At 48.2% G+C, this 20,289-nt stretch overlaps 7 protein-coding genes across 7 annotated transcripts; 3 read left to right on the top strand and 4 right to left on the bottom strand.

The window, feature by feature from the left end:
* Nucleotides 1–3,970: 3,970 nt before the first annotated feature.
* On the bottom strand, nt 3,971–5,370 carry M436DRAFT_86394 (uncharacterized protein; the record flags this gene model as incomplete). Its single annotated transcript, XM_013567242.1, has 3 exons — nt 3,971–5,164; nt 5,214–5,262; nt 5,315–5,370. The coding sequence occupies 3 exons, from the start codon at nt 5,368–5,370 to the stop codon at nt 3,971–3,973; spliced, it is 1,299 nt and encodes a 432-aa protein (XP_013422696.1).
* Nucleotides 5,371–5,721: 351 nt separating this feature from the next.
* M436DRAFT_58292 (uncharacterized protein) lies at nt 5,722–6,404 on the bottom strand (the record flags this gene model as incomplete). Its single annotated transcript, XM_013567189.1, has 6 exons — nt 5,722–5,786; nt 5,840–5,909; nt 5,963–6,081; nt 6,170–6,203; nt 6,261–6,283; nt 6,347–6,404. 6 exons carry the CDS (start codon nt 6,402–6,404, stop codon nt 5,722–5,724), a joined length of 369 nt encoding a protein of 122 aa, XP_013422643.1.
* A 265-nt stretch (nt 6,405–6,669) lies between these two features.
* On the top strand, nt 6,670–9,445 carry M436DRAFT_58263 (RNA-binding domain-containing protein; the record flags this gene model as incomplete). Its single annotated transcript, XM_013567185.1, has 4 exons — nt 6,670–6,900; nt 6,953–7,282; nt 7,475–7,720; nt 7,937–9,445. The coding sequence occupies 4 exons, from the start codon at nt 6,670–6,672 to the stop codon at nt 9,443–9,445; spliced, it is 2,316 nt and encodes a 771-aa protein (XP_013422639.1).
* Nucleotides 9,446–10,180: 735 nt separating this feature from the next.
* M436DRAFT_58389 (uncharacterized protein) lies at nt 10,181–13,140 on the top strand (the record flags this gene model as incomplete). Its single annotated transcript, XM_013567207.1, has 3 exons — nt 10,181–10,691; nt 10,749–10,946; nt 11,000–13,140. The coding sequence occupies 3 exons, from the start codon at nt 10,181–10,183 to the stop codon at nt 13,138–13,140; spliced, it is 2,850 nt and encodes a 949-aa protein (XP_013422661.1).
* A 1,736-nt stretch (nt 13,141–14,876) lies between these two features.
* M436DRAFT_86391 (uncharacterized protein) lies at nt 14,877–15,419 on the bottom strand (the record flags this gene model as incomplete). Its single annotated transcript, XM_013567241.1, has 1 exon — nt 14,877–15,419. One exon carries the CDS (start codon nt 15,417–15,419, stop codon nt 14,877–14,879), a length of 543 nt encoding a protein of 180 aa, XP_013422695.1.
* Nucleotides 15,420–15,850: 431 nt separating this feature from the next.
* M436DRAFT_58300 (concanavalin A-like lectin/glucanase) lies at nt 15,851–16,718 on the bottom strand (the record flags this gene model as incomplete). The annotated part of the gene is made up of 2 exons (XM_013567191.1): nt 15,851–15,962; nt 16,021–16,718. 2 exons carry the CDS (start codon nt 16,716–16,718, stop codon nt 15,851–15,853), a joined length of 810 nt encoding a protein of 269 aa, XP_013422645.1.
* Nucleotides 16,719–18,874: 2,156 nt separating this feature from the next.
* Nucleotides 18,875–20,029, top strand: M436DRAFT_86389 (uncharacterized protein; the record flags this gene model as incomplete). Its single annotated transcript, XM_013567240.1, has 3 exons — nt 18,875–18,957; nt 19,014–19,452; nt 19,508–20,029. The coding sequence occupies 3 exons, from the start codon at nt 18,875–18,877 to the stop codon at nt 20,027–20,029; spliced, it is 1,044 nt and encodes a 347-aa protein (XP_013422694.1).
* Nucleotides 20,030–20,289: the final 260 nt, after the last annotated feature.

Here is a 20,289-nt window from a genome sequence, read left to right as displayed (position 1 = left end):
TGTTTAAAGATCGAGACATATTCTAACTATTCGAGAACGAGTACGGATTAGACTATAGAGTAATATATATAGCTATAAGCATAAGAGATATAATAGAAGACCTAATAGTCCTACGGTACTTACTATAGAAAGTAGACTAGAAAGCAATAAGGGTCGAGATAGGATAGTAGCTTACTAATAACCTATTCCTAATAGACGATCTAGAAGCAATATAGAAATACATCTAGGAAACCACTTAGATAGTAATAGACTATTACTACCTAAAGGCAAAACTATCTAAGTACGTAAAAAGATGGTAGTTAAGTAAGCTAACGTCTATAAGAAAAGAGTATATAAGGGCTCGTAATCTAGTAAGGTTAAGAAGGAGATAAGGCCGGTAAGATAATAACCTTAAAGTTATAGCAAAGATAGTAAAGTATAACTTCTATTACGCGATTAAGAAACGTAAAAAAGAACACTAGATAGAGTTCCTAGGCGAATTAACAAATATCTAGAAAGTAGCCCGATACCTAGATCTAAGTAAGAGATTAAGCTTCAGTAGGATTACACTTATAAAGGGAGAGGGAGGGGAGTCCATTTAAGATAAAGCTAGAATGGCTAAGGAACTGTTATATAGTTTCTTCCTAGAACTACCCATTCCCTAGAGGCCTAAACAAATAAGAGATAATAGGGCGAACTAGCTTTTTAGTAAAGTATTAACTATAGATAAGATTAAGAAGGCACTATTCTCTACTAGTCTAGATAAAGTAGTAGGAAGTGACGGCCTAACTATTAGGGTATAGAGAAAAGTTTAGCTAGCTCTATAATAGCAAATCTATATACTCTTCTTAACCTCGCTTAGGTAAGGCAAGCTACTGTTATAATAGAAGATAGTAAAGATTATGCCACTTAAGAAAGGGAATAAGGATAATTACACCCTCCCTAAGAACTATAGGCTAATATCTTTACTAGTAACGCTAGGAAAGATAATAGAAGCCGTAATGGCTATATAGATTACGTACCTTATAGAAGTATATAAACTACTACCTAATAACCACTTTAGTATAAGGAAGTAGAAGTTAATAGTCCTCGCTATCTTATACCTTTAGGAAGCCGTCTACGACGCCTAGTAGGGTAAGAAGACATTATCGTTAGTGTTATTTAATGTTAAAGGCGCATATAACAATGTTATAATAGAACCGCTTCTAGAAAGGCTAAGATAGAGGAGAATCCCTAAAACTATAGTTAAATAGATCTAAGATTTCTATACCGATAGGAAGGTAGGCGTAGTAGTTAATAGCTTTATATTAGAAGTAGAGGATCTACCTTAGTTAGGACTACTATAGGGATCGCCGCTCGCCCTAATCTTATTCCTCTTCTTTAATATAGACCTAGTATAGATAGCAATTAAAGAAGGAGCGTCGATAGCATTTATTAATAACTACACTATATAGGTAGTTAGCAACTCTACCGAAAGGAACATAAGGATAATCTAGAGAGATATATTACTAAAACTAGAAAGATAGGAAAAGGAGAGCGAAGTAGTATTCGAAGCCTTAAAAATAGCGTTTATCCATTTTATAAGATATAACGACATACTTAGAGATAGCGACATGCCCTTATGCTTTAAAGGAGACTAGATCTAGCTAAGTTAGTCGATAAAAGTCCTAGGTGTAATCCTAGACTAAGGGCTTTAATTTAAAGAACACCTAGCTAGAAAAGTAGAGAAAGCATTAAAAGTAGTACTAGCTCTAAAAAGGTTATAAGGTCTAAACTTATTAACTATATGTCAGTTATATATAGTAACAGTCGCACTAGTTATAGACTACGCGTCGCTAATCTAGTACCTAGTAGTATCTAATAAGACACTATCTATATTATATAGAGCCTAGAGAGTTATAGCATAAGCCATTATAGGAGGATTTAGAACGCTAGGTCTCGATATGGTAGTCCTAGAAGTAGGGATACCGTCCCTATAATAAAGACTATACGAATAGACACTTAGATTCTAGATCTTAATCCATAAATTAGAAGCCTTACATATCTATGTAAAGCTCGCTAAGACTAAACTAATTAAACGATTTAACTTACCTCTCTAGAAGGTAGCTAGGTTATTTAAGGAACTTAATGTAAATAGAGCTAAGAAGATCCCTATAGTAGGGAGTGAACTATAGAGCCTAAAGGCTTATATATATATACTTAATAAGGAAGTAGCTAAACTTACGATAGCGGAATAGCTAGTAATAATAGATATATATACTAATAGTTTAGTCCGTAATGGACGGGTAGGCATAGGAATCTAGACATTAGCATAGGAAACGTTAAGAACAATAAGAAGGGCTAAAGAAACGAACGTCTATCTAATAGAACTCGAAGCGATATAGATGGCTATTAAAGGTCTATTATACGAGAATAATAGGATGGTAAAGATTAGGGTCTTTTCTAACAGCTAGAGCGCGCTTTAAAGCATCTAGTCTATAAAGGTTAACGATAGCCTAGGCCTAGTTATAAGAATTAGAGAGAAAATTGCTAAAGTAACATTCTTATTACACTAGGTTCTAGGCTATAAAAGAATTAAAGGTAACGCGAGGGCGAATAAACTAGCTTAGAAGGCGATAGAGGATATCTCTCTAATGCCTAACCCTATAAGTAGCGTCCTAATTTTAGCGATATACGTAAGAGTAAAGGTTATGAACTTTAAGCTAAAACTCTAAGAGTTCTATAGCGTAACTATAGGTAAACATCTCTAGAAGATCGATAAGGCGCTACTAGGAAAACACATAAATAAGCTATATAACGTACTTAATAGGACAGTAGTAGCTACACTAGTCTAGCTAAGAACGAACATATTAAGACTTAACACGTACCTTTACAAAATTAATATGGTAGACACCGATAGATGCGAATATAGAATAAAAGAAATAGTATAACACTTCCTATTCTTATGCCTAAGATAGATAAACGAAAGATAAGCTATAAAGTTAGCATATAGTAATAGATACTAGGACCTATCGTATGCATTAGGAGGATACTTAATAGCAGAAAGAGAGGGGAAGAAGGTTACTAGCGATAAAGACAAATGGTAACTAGACCTAAGCGTAGTTAAGGCCACTATTAAATACGCCATTAGAACAGGAAGGATGTAGAGGCAGATATAAAGCAGCGAAAGACAGAAGGAGCCTAATAGATTGGCATAAAAGTGCTCCCTATCTAACTATAATAACACTACCACTACCTTAATCTAATCGCCTTTAAGTAGCGTTCGGCTAATAAGGAAGAACGCGACATAAGGAATCGCCCATATGGAGGAGGCTTATACTAGCTAACAATTAAGGGAAGGAAGCGTAGAGTCACTCTTTAACAAGAAGCACATTAGAGTACTAGGAGTTTACGATGAGTTTAAGGTCTAAGAGACCTTCACCCTCCTTATATAACTAAGACCGATGGCTATGATTGGCGGGAATGCTTGTTAATTATGGACAGCTCATACCCCTTGCGGGGTAAATAGCTTAAGAAAATCAAATCAAATCAAATCAAAACATAACTCTACATAATTTACAGTCCTGTAGTTCCTAAACCTCTGATAATAAAGTATGGTGATACTGATGGCTCTATGAATGCATAGTGGCTGTGATCGAAGAAAGGAGACGTTGGAGTCTCTCGAAGCTGACTCCTGCAAATGAACATGATGAAAAGCATGTACATTCACGACACCGATAGTCTCCAGCACCTACAACGGTGACATAGATGATAGACTTGAAATTGCAGGTGTCGGGTTTGAGGTGAGAGTATCAGGATATCACGTTTGCAATGTAAATGTTCGGAAATATAAACACCGTCCATGAACGGCAGTGATTCATTTATGTAACCACCGGCCGGGCCGCTACTGCTTCTTCACATGACAGTGGATTTCGTCTTCCGACATGCATTGTAGCAGCAGCAACACTCTCTTTTGCCGTAGTACCGGCAGCAGAAGCCTCATATCCAGTGTCTAGGCATCTGGCATTTCTTCATCAACCTGCTCTGCTTCCACAGGCTTGGGCTTTTCAGTCTTCGGTTCCTCTTTCTTGTCTTCTCCAGCTCCAGTTGTGCCCTCTTTGACAGTGTCGTCCTCAGCATCCTTGCCATCACGCGGTACTTCGGGCGATTTGGCTCTTCCAGCTGCAGCTTCCATGTTGAGTGGTCTCGTGACACCAATAGATGAATCTGGTTGAGGTCCCATATCTTCAGCTCCAATCTCTTCTGGTCCGCGAGCATGGGCGTGTTCCTCTGGCTTCTCTCCGGCTTCTTCCTCTGCCGCATGTGTGCTTTCACCTCTGCCGACAGCATTGGCAGAACCGCTGGCCATCAAGGTGCGACGAGGGACTTCCTGGCCCACGGGCACAATACCGGCTTCCTGCTCTTGACGTAGCAACTCGCCTTGTGTGACTCCGCCCTCTGCGCGCAAGTGTTGTTCGTGACTTCTTGTGTCTTCCTCCTGTGGTGAGGTAGATCCGCCATTAGAGACTGAAACGGTTTCGATGACGCCGACGCCATTCGGACCTTCTATGGTTTGTGAACTTTCGCTGCGGAAATCGTGGTGGCCGTTTTCGCGCTTCAGCCAGGGGATGGGAGTGAGTAGTGCGCCGCCTAGACTTTCATCACTACCCAGGCCTTCGCGTTCAGATGAATTCTCGCTGGGCTCGCCGTTTGCGAGGAAGCCGCTTGCAGAGTCGATGCTGGCGTGGGCTAGAGGAAACTCGGTTACGGTGCTGGTGACAGAGACGACACGGTCGAGAGCTTGTAGGAAAGGTGGTAGGTAGCGGTAGTATCTCTTTGGATGCAAGACTAGCTCTGCAAGGCGCTGGACTGTGTATGGCGGGTGTGTGGGGAAGTTCTTTTCGAGCGTGCTCCTTGAGTAGTGGTAGAGAGCGTATAATTCTGGCGGCAGAGGTGAGGAAGGGGATTGTTGGCGGACTCGTGGAACTGCAGCGAAGGAAGGAACAGGAGGGCGTGGGACAGCATTTTCCTTGTCGATGCTCGTGGGCGGTTCCGCGGTCTCTGTTGTCGTCACGGTGGATTCTGGCGACTTTGGCGGGGGTGCTGCATTGTCGTTTGAAGGGAGGATAACGGGTGCGGCGGGTGATAGGATGGGTGGATTGGGAGGCGGCGGAGCTTTTGGTAAGGGAAAGTCGTTATGGACAATCTCGGATCGAGTTAGTGACGAAGTTGTATGGGAGGTCGAGTGCGCATACACTGTGTAGTTTGTGCAATATGTTCTCCAATACTCGCGGCCATTCCGATCTGTCGTCATGCGTCAGGGAAACGCGTGTGATATATTCGTTACGCGACTTACATGTCGATGGAGCCGTCGCGAGCTGCCTGCTCTAGGATTTCGTCACTCGTTAACATGACGGTCGTGGTGGAATGTACGGATATGCTACAAGCGCATCGCAAGTTCAAACTGGAAATGTCGATCGTGGAATTGGTCGCATGTTTCAAACTCATGCTGAGGCTTGGCTGAGATGATGGACGAGTGCCAAGACCCTTATACCAACTCCGTCTTTCATGTGATAGTCACAACGGTTATGCTCTTGTTTGTCAATTCGCTAACATTGTGCTGATATGTCTGTTTCTCCGATGCTGAGAAGAGCAAGGGGATATGTCTGGCCGTCTCTTGGTCGAATTTGCCCTTTTCTGATTACTTTACTGCTCCTTGACTTCATGGGTATTCCGACACTGCTCTGCTCTCCATCCACACTCTTATTGGGTCTTGAATAGCAAGATGGCGCAGTGACCAAGGTAGAAGTAGATGAAGTGTTTGGTTTCTGTGTGATGTGTTAGCAATCATTGCTCACGATATTCTTCCAAGCCACCTTACCATGGGTCACGAAACTGCCAAAGTTTCTGCCAACAATGCAGTGCCAGGTGACACCCTTGCGCTCATCGAACTGTGTAATCGTCAGTATCTCTATCTCAATCCAGCCGTGTCGTGTTGGCGAACCGTCTTCTTGATGTGGTGTGCGATATCCTGTATCGAATCATTAGCAACCGTGGGTGACTTGGATGTAGTCCATGCTAGACTTGCCTTCTCAATGTTGAACTTTTCCATAGCTTCTTGTGCTATAACAAGATGTCGGTTAGCATCCGCCCTTCAGATGATCACTCTAACTCTCGGCAAACGGGACTTTTCACAAATGTCTCAACTTACCAACTTCAATGGCCTCCTGCTGCATGTCTTCGGTCTAGAAAAATAACATGAGCCACAGATGTGTAACACACAACATTCACGAGTCTCATACCATGTCTGCAGACTTGACCTGAGCTGTGAGCAAGGCATTAGCTCAACTGCCCCTGATATTGATACACGGCCAGCATCTTGACTTACCCTCGAGCCTCTCAGACTGCTCGAGCTGCTGGTTTGTCGTGGTCTTCTCGTCGGACATTGTGATGATGGATGTCTGCAATTCTACAATCTATGACTTCTAAAAGAGAACGAGCGGGAATGCTGAGGGTGCCTGAGATGATGTTGGGAGCACGCGTCGGAGGAAAGGCACGTGCGAAGCCGAGCGAGTCGCCGGCCGCCGCAAAGTCGCCGCGCGCAAATCTCGACAATCTCGGACCTGCCATGAATTTTTTTACATCATTTCTTTCTCTCTACCAATCTCCTTTCTCCTTTCCTATCTTCAACACAGGGATAGATATTACGCCATGGAGTCAGAGTCATCGCGTATCTTCGTCCGGGGGCTGCCCCCGACTATGAGCGAGGCCGACTTCAAAAAGCACTTTGGCAAATATGAAGTCACCGATGCCAGACTCTTTCCTCAGCGCCGAATTGGTTATGTCGGATACAAGTCGCCTGAAGATGCTCAAAAGGCTGTCAAGTACTTCAACCGTACTTTCATCCGCATGTCCAAGATCGGCGTTGAGCTGGCCAGACCCGTACGTTATTTTTTGCGCTTCCTGCTCTGACCTTCTGCTAACCATCTTCCAGATCGGTGAGGCTCCCACGCGGAGGCAGGGTCAATCATCCCAGCATCCTCTCGCCATGGCCAAGTTGACCGCACACAATGCGAATGCCGAACCCGTCGTAGCAAACCTCAAGCGGAAACGCGCCACTCCCGAGCCTGAGACGAAGGAGAAGGATCCCAAGCTGAGCGAGTTCTTGAATGCTATGCAGGCTCCATCCAAGCTTCGTGGTACCCGAGGTGAAGAAGTCAATATCGCTGCTCAAGAACTAGACACAAAGGTTGTCGTGCCCGAGGCCGACAGTGACTCCGAGTATGAGAATGTGCCCAAGAAGCCGAAGAGCGCTGCACCCGCTGTCAAACCTACTCCAGTACCTACTACTACAGATGCCATGGACGTCGACACGCCTGCCCAAACACAAACAGAAAACGTGGACGATGGTGCCGAGCCGGCTACTGAACAAGACACAGTTATGAACGACGATGATTGGATGCGCTCACGAACAAGCAGACTTCTCGGTCTGGCAGATGACGAGGAGGAAGAGGAGGCCGCTGCTACGACACGACCTTCGCATACTGTTGCCGCATCACCGAGTCCTGAACCTGTTCCCCAACCCGAATCTGCATCGAAAGACGAAGAATTCGAAGGCTTCGAAGACGAGCCCGCACCTCCGACAGATGAGGTTGAGGAGAAAGTCCGAGCAAGCCAACGTTTGTACCTACGAAACCTTTCCTATGCTACTCAGGAGGACGACTTGCGTGCTGCTTTTACTGGCTTTGGCAATCTTGAAGAGGTAAGCTCTATATTCTTCTTCTCGCTTTACCCCATGTGTGCTGGTTCAAGGATGAACACCTGATAGGGACAGCTTATGCACTATGTGCAGATGCTGAGAACTCAGGAAGAGTATTTTAGTAGATGCCTCTCTAGTCTGAAAACAACCCAGCTTGCACAATCTTCGTTTTCTGCAATTGTTATCCAAGAGCAGCTGGCTAACGCGTTATGGCTTTAGGTTCACGTACCGGTAGACCCAAAAACTGGCTCTACCAAGGGTTTCGCTTACCTCCATTTCACCAATGCTGACAGTGCTCTGCAAGCCTTGCGTGACATGGACGGTAAGGTCTTCCAAGGGCGACTGCTACACATCCTCCCTGCTGCTGCCAAGCGTGAAGATAAGCTTGACGATTTTGCCCTGTCCAAGCTTCCTCTGAAGAAGCAGCAAGCCATCAAGCGCAAGCGTGAGGCTGCTTCCGCAACATTCAACTGGAACTCGCTTTACATGAATGCTGACGCTGTCATGTCTTCGGTTGCCGATCGTCTTGGTGTATCAAAGTCCGAGTTGTTGGATCCCACCTCATCTGATGCGGCCGTCAAGCAAGCACATGCCGAAACTCACGTCATTCAAGAAACGAAATCATATTTCAAGGAGAACGGTGTCGACATGGATGCGTTCAAGAAGCGCGAACGAGGCGACACTGCAATTCTGGTGAAAAACTTCCCGTACGAGACCAAGGCAAGTGAGCTGAAGGAGCTGTTTGAGCAGCATGGCAAGATCAAGCGATTTTTAATGCCTCCATCAGGCACCATTGCCATTGTTGAGTTTGAACATGCCCCTGAAGCCCGTGCTGCTTTTGCGTCTCTGGCGTACCGCAAAATTCACACTTCAGTACTCTTCCTCGAGAAAGCACCGAAAGATCTGTTCCAGGCAACAGCGCCAATGACTGATAGCACAGACCGAGAGACCACTCAGGCTGGTCTGGAGGCCAAGGCTTCGGCTCGTGAACTCCTGCAAGAAACTGGCATAGAGGCATCTGCTGGTACTACCAGTACTCTTTTCGTGAGAAACCTCAACTTCTCCACGAACACAGATCGTCTAACAGATACATTCCGTCCGTTGTCCGGATTCTTGACTGCAAGGGTCAAGACGAAGACAGACCCCAAGAAGCCCGGTCAGGTCCTCAGTATGGGTTTCGGTTTCTTGGAGTTCGCAAGCAAGCAACAGGCTGCAGCTGCCATCACAGCGATGGATGGCTACAGTCTCGATGGTCACAAGCTGCAGCTGCGTGCGTCGCACAAGGCTACTGACGCTGCTGAAGAGCGTCGCAAAGAAGACAAGGCCAAGAAGCTCGCTGCTCGGGGGACCAAGATCATCATCAAGAACTTGCCGTTCGAAGCGACCAAGAAGGACGTGCGCTCTCTCTTCGCTGCTTACGGACAGCTCCGTTCAGTCCGTGTGCCCAAGAAATTCGACAAAGGAGCTCGCGGTTTTGCTTTTGCAGACTTTACCACGCCGAAAGAAGCAGAGAATGCCATGGATGCTCTCCGCGACACTCATTTGCTTGGTCGCAGACTTGTTCTCGACTTCGCCGCCGAAGATCCCGACGACGCCGAAGCCGAGATCGAGGCCATGGCAAAGAAGGCTGGCTCTCAACTCAACAAAGTCGCCCTGCAAAAACTCACCAGCGGCGGTCGCAAAAAGTTCCGTGTGGGCGACGATCAAGATGGTTTGGAAGAGGCGTGAGTGCAGCATTAAATTTCGAGATCTTTGGGGTGTGCGGCAAAATCCCTTGCTTGTACGCTCTCACCTTTCAATCTTACACTTGCCCTCTCCCTTGGCTTTGCTCACTTGGCAGGTTCTTCTAGTAATCCACCAGGTGCGTATAGGACAAGCCGTCCTCTCGATAAAGGTTGGTACCTGCCCCTAATCATGTACTCGCACGTGCAGCAGCCGATTGAGACCCTTTTGGTTGAGGCTGATGCGTGATCGCATTCCTCTCTCGTGTGGAGGTTGAAATTAGCCCACCACCTTCACGTCCCCTTTCCGGACGCAGTCAGCAATCGTTCATGTTTCCCCACACGTCATGTCGGGACCCTTGCTGTCGATGAAATGATGGATTCCATCAGAAGGTCGTATCCGTGGCGCTGCACGACCACCGGCCAATTCCTACGGCAAGTTCAGCCTGTCACTGTAGACCTCCTTCGAAGGCCCTGGCCCCTGCCGAGATTGGCCCATGAGTCGTGGCCTCTGTAGATGTCCCTTTGGACGAGCACCAATTCTATAAACATGTAATCGGTCCAATGGCGATGACCCTATTCACTACCTATTATTCTCTTCAGTCATTCCTCCAAACCGTCCATCATCCAACTTTTTACGATCCTTTCTTTCTCTCATTGTAAACCATATTCAGCATCAGCATTCTTAGAAACACGCTCCATTCTTCACACTCCATTCTTCTGCCTCGAAGCTTTTGCTCAGATGGAGTCTTTTCTTCCAACTCCAGTCGTTCCTTCTAATGCTCCATTGTGGCCTGAGACCAATCAAGATTCTCACATCCTTAGAGAGCAGTGTGGAAACAGACAACTCGGGTATCCTCAGACCCAGCACGCCCAGGACTACTACACTAACATCAACGATGATTCGACATGCGGCTCCGCTGGCAGCAGGCTCTACCAGTCGTTGCAATTTGGTCGGGCTCGCCCAGGCAAGCCTCTTTTTCCTTGGATGGCAGGGCTAGCACCAAAGTTCAACCGAGATCCTCAACGCTTGCTCAGCCATGGCTCTCGCGGCAGACACCCTGGCTTTGAGCACATACCTACCGATGATCAAGCGAAGGATCAAGAGGCAGAGAGAAAAGCTAGACTTCTTGCATCGAGGTTCCTACGGTGTGATGGCTACATCAAGTACCGTAATCGCCAGCCCAAGGAGAAGAAAGGCGGCAAAGAAGATGCGAAGTGGCCCGATCACATAGAAGACACCTTTATCATAGGTTCGTATATCGTGCAATATTCATTTCGATGCGCTTGCTAACGTGATCTGTCATAAGCTCTTTGCCGTCACCCTCCATGCGGCCGCAAGAAGTCCAAAGCTCCCGGTGAACAGAACAATGATGAGGCGAAGGCTATGGGAAGGAATGAACTGATAGCTGATTACATCCTTCGCCATACTGGAGATGTTCGCACCAGAAAGCAAGTATCGAGTCATATTCAAGTGCTCAAACCGTTTGTGCAAAATGAGCCTTTCAGTAAGTCTTGGTATCAGCTCAAAGTCAGGAGCAACTTTGTTGACAGCGCGTAGTCATGCTCTTCCTCGCTACACCTGCCGACAAGGAGTCAGCAGCTACCAAGGCTGCTCGCAAAAAAGCTTCCGTGTACAATCCCGAATCGCAGTCACGTTTGAGTTCTCTGAATCAACGCCGCAACTATCCCCTACAGACTGGGTTTAATCTGCAGCCTGGGGAGTTTTGCATGTTCATGCGTTCTCGTCAGGGAACTGAAACGTTGCACACATATAGTGCTACAGAAGGCTTCAGCCCCAGCAGCTGCTTTGTGCAAACCCAAGCAGAACTCTATGACTGTTTCCCGGGTCTCGCCAATGTCCCACTCGACAGCCTCGCCAGAGGTAAGCTCCTTGCCTTACATGTGCCCATCGTGCTGCACTCGAAGAATCTGGTCGGCGATACCGAACTAGCCATTCGTTGGGTCTTGAAAGCTCCTGCTCGCAATCCTCCCGTCACGGTCAGCAGTCGCACGAGACTGTATCTCAACGGACGACCCATGTACTGCGACAGAGCGGGCAATCGCCAATTTCACGACAACCAGAATTTCGAGGTGACCGAAGAGATGCAACAGGACTGGCTCAACTTCACCAAAGACTACGATGCAGCCGAGGTCGCTGAGAACAGTGATTCAATCGAGGTCGACTCCAACGGCCACTATAGCTCAGGCGGCATGGTGCAGTACTATGTTCCTTTCTCTAGCACATTCTGGGCTCGCTACCTATATCACGTCGCCCTGCTCCAACGCCAAGCTTCGGATCTCGAAACCAGACCTTTACAGTCAGATGAAACCACCGAACATCGTCAAAACCAGCTCTCCAAGAAATGTCTAGAGTTTTCTTCGGCTCTGGGCGAACTTACAGCTGTTCAAGAGATCATTGCAAGGACAGAGCTGGGCGAACCTCAAATTGTTATGACTGTCCACTTTTCGTTCTCGCATGCGGCAAACAAGGAAAGTGCAGTGACGACTTGGCAGTATCTGGACATGGCAAGCGCGTTTGATGATGCAATTCCCCTGTCTGCAGGAGGCGTGAGTCAGATCTCGCAATCTGCTAGTGACAGTCAGGAAAGTGCTCTCAGCGTTCAAGACACCTATCCCGGAGGAAGCCACGACTATGGTAGCTTCGACTTGTCCACTATCAACGGCGGCCATCATTACCCCGATCCTTCGCACAAAGGCGCGAATGTGTTGGCTTCACCCATTGATCTGCACGATACACAAGCCACAGCTGGTTACAACACCTCCTGGCTATTGCCTAGCTCGACATCTGATCTCGAACATCTTGCTTCCACGGTTCTCGACCCTCTGCTGCCGCACAACAGTCAATCGAATCTGCAACAGCACAATCTTCACGACGTAAACTCTTTCGACTCTAGCAGTGGAAACGTTTCCATCTCTCTCGATAGCCCGGCTCTATCGCCCCATCAATCTCTTCCCCAGTCCTCTACTGCTTCATTCTCCGCAATCGATGCCCTCGACCTCGATCTTACCGCCACAGATCCACTACTATTGCAACCTTCAAGAACAACAACGCCATGGCTGCAGAGCTCTACCGCAACACCCACCGACTACGCCGCTATATTCAGCCAACCACACTCCCCCGCTATGGCCGCATTCCCTGATTACTCCACCAACACCGGAGCAGCAGATCTAGCCGACCACCTCGCTGCTGCCTCAGGCGCCATGACCGATACCTTTGACGTCAACACTCTACCCGCCTGCTTCACTCTATCTTCCCATCAAGCCTTTGCCGGCGCAGGAAACGGTACTTCTGATCTCGACGCCACCTCTCGCCAGCACGGTTTTTCCGCCGTTTCCGAAGATCCAGAGACCGCCGGTGGTGTAGTGCTCGATCACCACTTTTCTCCCTCACAACATCAAAGCTTTGGGTTCACCACTAAGCAAGAGGTTTCGCACGAAAGCTTCCATCTGCCGCAATCTCAACAAGAAAGTTTTGACTCGACAAGACAGGATTCTTTCGCTACTGCTGCAAGTCAGAATGATGGCTTTGGTGGTGGCACTGATACGCACGACTTTGCGCGTTCATTCGATGTGGGCGATCATGCGGATCCCTTTGATATCGGTGATTTGAGAGGTGGCTGTCAGAGTCAGCCTCAGAGTCAGAATCATAGGGAGACGTGGAGTGGTGCTGGGTTTTGATAAATCCTATCATGGACGCACTAAGCTTCTCAAAAGTCATGATCTGTTTCCTTTGTTGCCACATTCATTCTTTACCTTTTTTTTATGTCCTTCTTTTCTTGTTTTCTCTTCTCCACTATCGCTTAGCTAATTACTAATGACCATTTACGGTGGATGTATGGGCAATGATGACGATGGCGAGGAACAGGGGTATGCCAGCAGTAAGACGAGCGTTGCAAGGAAGTCTTCACGATGATTGAGAAAAGAGTAACGGGGAAAAAGACGGAAAAGGACAAAGAACACTGTCACTCAGTAGTGTCCCACAAGGAGATACATCTACGCATTTTCAAACCAATGAACCATCGTTCGAAAACGACTTTTACGAACCTATATCTTCGATCTGCTGTCAAAACAAGTCTTGGCTATAGGTATGGCACCGATTCGCGATGAGGCCAAAACCCCGACACAAGTCTGGTTGAATGAGCCTCGCCCCGCCTACCCAAGGAGTGACAGGTCATAGCTGGTACCCTTAACGCAGAACACCTCCCGACCAATGGCTTCAAAATTCTTATCCATGATCAGGGAGAAAATGACATTACCAAAGAATCTGGTTGCGGCCATACCTTCAACCTCGAGAAATACTGGAGACGCTCATATACACCATTGTCTACTACCAGCCGCGATATGCTTGGACCTCGACTTAGGCTCTGCTCACACCGTCGTCAACTTGATAGCCGAAACATCCTTGTGTTCATCAAACATCTCCTTTACCCTCTCTTGCACCATCCCAATAGTCAACCCCTCCTCACCTCTAACCACCCCATCCCTCAACTCCATAGTCCTCCCCACATAATCCTTCGTCTCATCCCTTTCATCCCAAATCGTAGCTTCCAAAGCCGTACAAGGTGGTTGCGATAACAACATATTTGAGATATTTCGTCCTTGACCTGTTGCAGCTCTGGCTTTGAAATCGGGAATGTCGCGTCTTTCAATGATCAGGTAGGCGCAATGCTTGTTCCCCGAGGCTTCGAAACTGAGGTGCCAGTAGCGAAAGTGGTAGGATTTGAATGTTGTTTGGATGATTGGGTTCAGAGTGGGTGGTTGCGCTGGGCTTGTCTTTGAATCTGTGTCATTGGTTCCTGCACTGTGGTCTTGTGTCCATGTTCGGTTGCTGTTGGGGTCTGGTACGAGGTAGAGTGCTCGTTGGATTGGCGCTGAATGGTGAATGGTAGATTTCCATTGCTTGCAGACTTGGCTGCAGCTTAGAAGATGTCGCAATATATTCGCGTTATTGGATACTCGAGCATTACGTGGATCTTCTTGGTACTCTAATGGTGATAGGTCTTCTAGGAGGTAGAGAAGTATCGGTTCGAGCAACTCTGGCAGTGCGAAAACGCGTTCGATAGAGGACATCATTGTGTGTGCTATAATCTGTCACCGTATAGTGTATGATCAATGTAGTGATCTGTGACTTTTCGAACATGCCATCTTGATGATTCATGGACCCCTCCACGTCAGGACAACCGAGAGCACGGGCCAGGTGTTCATCCCAATCAACAACCTCGTGTGGTCATCTCCATGCACGCCCTGTACACACATGAAGATTGAGTGAACGGTTCTCCCAGATCATCAGCAATACTCTGGGTGTACGATGACTCTCTTCGTGTGCAAATTTCACGGCCCACTGCTTTCAGTGGCGAGAAAGTGTCTACTGGCCATCAAGGTAGTCAACCTCTGTACAGTGACTATATACTCGTCTAGAACTCATGGGCTCTGACATACTCCCTATGCATAACATCCGTCAATGCTCCGCCCATGACAACATCAATAGGAGCCCAGTAAGCCCGTCCGTGCCGCAGAGCATATATACGCAACGTCCAGCTCGCAACACCAGCAAGCATACCAAAATCAACTTGCTTCCGCACCATTTCCTCATCTCGCCCACGCTCGCGTTCCTGACTCCATCGCGGGATGAACTTCCGGTATTCAACACCCGTTGCTTGACAGAGCAGCACGATTGGTGTGACGACTAGGACAGCGCGATGCATGGCCATCAATGTCTTGGGATTCTTGAATATATTGGCGGAGGCAGTGAACCCGAAGTCGTTTAGTTGGCGTACATATGCTAAAGCACCAGCTCCGGCGACGAACGGTGCTATGTCGACGCACGCTGCTTCGAGGTCTTGACGCTTGATCAATGTTGGTAGATTGCTGACGTATTTGGTAGGATTTTGGCCGGGAACGGGATGCCAGGCATTATCCTGTTCTGATTTGGTCGCCCAGTAGAATAGCGAGCTCATGTTCAAGATGATATGAGTAGCGGCTTTGGCTAGTCAGGTTGCTCGGGTATAATGTTCTCGGTCAGATTGCTGTCCGAATTTTTGGTTGTTCGCGCTACAGCAAATTCGTGAGTGACAATGCTATCGAGCAGACCCCAGTGGATTGACTGGTCTCCTTTTCCTAAATGTCTTGATGTCCGGTACGTTTTCCAAGCATCTGGGACGAGTTCAACTGGCAATGGTGTCCAGGTACTCCGGCTTAGCGCGGCTTGGCACCGTCATTGACTTTACGAACAGAGTCTCAACGACACCAAAGGCACGCATATGTTGCAATTCTACGTTCACAACGCTGGCAGAGAAGCTACCGAGCGGTAGATATAACAGCATTGCAGATACTGATCTTGCAGGGCTTCCCTGAATTCTCCCATGCTTCGGATCGTGCCTTACAAGCGTTATGCGCTTCCACAGCCAGTGATACTCGTGCGGTTGAAGTACACATCAATCGACTTGATATGCAACACAGCGTCCTTAGTAGGAGGACCAAGCGTCCAAGATCCGTTGTTACTGTGGACATGATCAGCATTGAGCTCAGATCTTCGTCTTCTCCATCAGTATCACTTACGTCCAAGAGTTCCACATCCAGGCTCCCGCTGTTCTGGGCACAAACTTGGTGTAGCTTTGCAAGAGCTTGCCATCGACATAGTAATCAGTTCTTCCGGGCACCCAGTCGATGCGATACTCATGGTAAGCAGCAGACGTGTTTGCCACGACACTGGCATTGGTCAATCCGTTGGAGCCATACCAATCCTGATTGGTCCAGTGAGCGTGCGTGGGATCTCCTGTCTGGATCTCGATGTCCGACTCGTTGTTGTCGTCGCTGTACATGAAAAAAGCGCTGACGGTGCCCCAAACGTTAGGAGTCCTTGCTACAGTTCGCATGCTTCCGTACATGACATCGTTGGCGGCGGTGGTGATTTGAGCACTTCCGCATGGGTTGGCTTCGGTGCACGATTGTTGGCCCCCAGGTACAGTCAACGTGAGACTGCCGTCGGTAGAATCGACACCAACGAGCGAGGGCATCCAGTGTACGCCGTACGGGCCTCCGTTGCGGTCTGTTGCTTTGAGAGTGGAGGGAAGTGTTTTCCAACTGCTCACGGCAACGTGAGAGGTGAAGTTTCCCACTTTGGGGACTCTGTAGAGACATCCATCGAACGGTGTGGTGGGCGAAGTGTAACGCTTCTCGAGAGGGGAAGCATCGGTAAGAACAGCAAGGCCAGCGATACTGGCCAAGCAAAGGGAAAAAGATAAAGAGTAATGCATGATTCTGGAGCAAAAGACAATGAAAATGGTCTGATACTGCTTGCTGAGAGAAATGCTGCAAGTCTCCTGTGGTGCTACAACATGGTTCTTATACTCTCTACTCCTTGTAAGCAGCCATGATATGAAAGCCTGTGTATACAAGCGATTCTAGCCGATCATGGCCAAGCTCATAGTCTAATCGTTATTAGCTTTCTAGGTTCTCGCTCACCCCATAAGCAACATTCGTGCATTCGGCATACTACTGCTCGGGACTTGTCAGAGGCTTTGCAGTAGTATCTCAGTGGGCGCTCGCTTGGGCGACGTAGTGAGGTGGCCGGCATTCACGAGGTACGTTAGACGTTGTTCAGAATCAAGGCCAATGCTGCTTTGGAAAACGGCCGACGCGTCTTTGGGCGTTTCGCGTCGGCGCCATCACATATCAAGGATACGAGATGCGGAAGACTCGAGTCTCGAGCTCGACAAGTGGATTTTGCAATCTATTTCATCCATCTGTTGGGCCATAGAGGCTTTCGGCATGAGTCGTATTAGTGGCATGGTGTGCAGTAGGAGGATGCGTGCATCACGCGTGTGAGATTTGGAGCTTCAAGAATCGCACCGCTCACCGCCTTTCGGTCTCGGCACTCCGCTTCATACACCTTTCTCGTGGCCCTAAACCATTCACTCCGATATTGCTTTCTCTGCTCATAACCCATTGGTTTGTTTTATGGTTTCATCAGCCTCCTCTTCAGACTGACTTTTATGGTTCGTCTGCCATATCTGCGTCCGAGGCTATACTCGAATCCTTGAACTCGTTTGTCCATTCTCAGGATCCGACTTCTCACATGAGTCTACGGGCAAATTCAAGAATACCGCGAAACGACCCAAACACGTTCCCCAGTTTTCACACAGCATCTTATGATCTGAGCATGTTGCATCTCAGCGCGGGGTCATCTCCCCATCTGCCAGTCGAAGTGGCCCTGGAGACCTGAGGGCAGTGCACGTAATGAGAGCTTTGCAGGTACGGAGTGCGCGGACTTTCAAATGACTACCAAGTTGCGCCGAGTGCCAAAGTCTTGGGGGCCCGTTATAACTGACAGATATCATAGACGAAGACAGAACACTCGAGGGGTCAAGGTTTGCTTCCCCTGACTTGTTTCTAAACAAAGACCACGATAGATGTCGCAAGCATCTGACAGAACCAAATAGGGAAATTGGATATCGAAATCTTCTTTTAGACCATGACAATGACGATGGTTGGCATGTACAGATTAGATGAAAGGTGATGCCGAGCCACGCGGCTATGTACAGCGACAGCGAGAGTGAGCAACGAGGTTCGCAGTAAGCGAGACCGGATGGAGAAGGAGATCCCTGGGAAAGTTAAAACGGTAGCAGGCACGCACCTTTCCCCGGCCAAGGACCCCTGGAAAGCGTTTGGGAACAGGACCTTTGTGGTGCTCCGCCTCGATTGTCGCTCGACCTTTGCGCCTGGCCGCTATCTCGCACATCACAGCCTCACGAATTCTTGTTGTTTATAAGATTGTATATATACCGGGATCGTTGTCGCAAAGTGTTGGTTGCAGTTTCCATACAGTCAGCACAACATCGAGCAAGGTTGTTTCCTTCTTAGCGGAGCTGAAACAACAGCCACGACACGCCCGTCGCACCCTCCATCCTTGGCTTTCTTTGCCTAGGTGGACCTGAAGCGCTGTAGCAATCAACCGCCTCAGCGGCAAACCAGCCTTTTGCACAAACACGACCACTCTCGCTCGCTTTCCCGACCTCTCAGCTTCGCTCTCGTTGGTCTCTTGGTCGTGTGGTCTCCTCGTCCCCCTCCTCACCGCACGCGACACACCGCCCCGATCGAGTCTCGGCCCACCGGTCCGCCTTTGTCACGCTCACGGTCCACCCTCACTCCCTGCATCAACGCGACTCCTGTCCAACGCATCAGCCCAACACCGACCGCATCCAAATATTCCTAGGCCGCTGCCGAGCGGCCTCCGACCGTCATCATTAACAACCACAAGAAAAAGACCTCTCTTCTGGGAGGTCAGGGTTTCTCAAACAGCTCCTACATACCACTCGATCGCGACACCAGCCCTTTCCCTGCTGGAGGATACCATGATCGCGAGGGACTCACTGGCCCAGCTTCTTCTAGACAATCCACCACCAGTCGCATCATGTACATGCCCAGCTCAAGATGGACGTGGACGTTCCTGATGATCGCTCTTTGTCAAGCCGCCATCGGTCTGGGTCTTGAAGGGTGTGTTGCCGCTTTCTGTATGTTTACGGTCTTTCCCTCACTGACACGTGCCGCAGCTATGTCTTTGCCAAATTCCAGATCTCGCTCAATCCTGAAGCACGAAAGACGACACAGTCGCGGACCATTCCCACGTATCTCGCCTTGTTCATTTTTGGGTTCATCTACCAACTCGCGCTCGTCTGGGATGCTTTGCGGCTCAAGAACACGATTCAAGTCATTGGACTTTGTCTTTACAACCTGGGTCTTCTCATATACGCGACCGTCCAGTACGACCAGATTGATCGCGCAGTTCAGGTCTTGAATCAGGCTGCAGAGATCGAACCCAGTTTCGGACACAATGTAAAGCCTTTCCTGATCGCAGTACCCTGCGTTCTTGCGCTGGGTACGATAGCATTCAGTTTCGTGGCGTGGAAGCTGTATGACGAATTTGCCTGGACAATTTACAAACACATCTCGGCAGACTTGCGCTTGAAGCGACGTTACCTCGTTTACCAGGTAACTTGGTCACACATCCAACTGAACTTGCTGAACATGGACTAATGTGGAACAGATCTACATTGCCCTGCTCAAGTTCGACTTTTTCTTCTTCCTCGGATTTACGGTGCAATTCGTCGTGGTTGTTCGCGAGCATACTTCTAACATCGAGTTCGCACTCACCATTGCGGCCATTCCCGTCACCATCGCCATCTTGCTTGCGGCTGCATGGTTTACCAGGCGCGAATCTACATTGGGAATGTGTAGCACGATCGTGCTCTATTTCGCGGCCATGGCTTACTTCCTTTTCAAGCTCGTACGCATGTATGATTCGAGCAACCCGGAAAGAGTGGAGGATTACGAACCTGCGCGCAAGAGTTTGACGACTTTCGCAGTCATCACGCTCCTGCTGTTGATCATGACTATCATCAATTGCGCATGGTGTACGGCAAACTTCAACAAAGGATTGAAACCGCACATTCAACGACGGAGAGTGATTGGAGACGAGGACAAGGGTTATCCGTACGAGAGACGGCATAATTCTCTAGGTGGAGCACATGCGATGGGAGCAGTTCCGTCGAGGATGACGATTGACTGATTGATTCGACCCTTCTGGCAAGAGTAGAGACAAGACCAACGACGTTTCGGCTGGGCCGGAACGAATGGCATGCCCATCGCATAGACGACCTTTTTCGATATCCCACGGGTGTCAGGCCGAGGGTTCAACAAGCACCTGCCTTTCATCACGGCGTTTTGTTTTTATATTTCTTCTAGTCCTTTTAGTTGCTCGATGTTCTGTAGCACGACTTGGATGGAAAAGCACCATCTCAACCGTGACTTCTTAGCGTACATGTGTAG

Source organism: Aureobasidium namibiae, assembly GCF_000721765.1.
Source record: "Aureobasidium namibiae CBS 147.97 unplaced genomic scaffold scaffold_28, whole genome shotgun sequence".
In the NCBI taxonomy this organism is placed as follows: domain Eukaryota; kingdom Fungi; phylum Ascomycota; class Dothideomycetes; order Dothideales; family Saccotheciaceae; genus Aureobasidium; species Aureobasidium namibiae.
The sequence above is the reverse complement of the archived record's forward strand: the minus strand, read 5'-3'. Positions and strand labels throughout refer to the sequence as shown.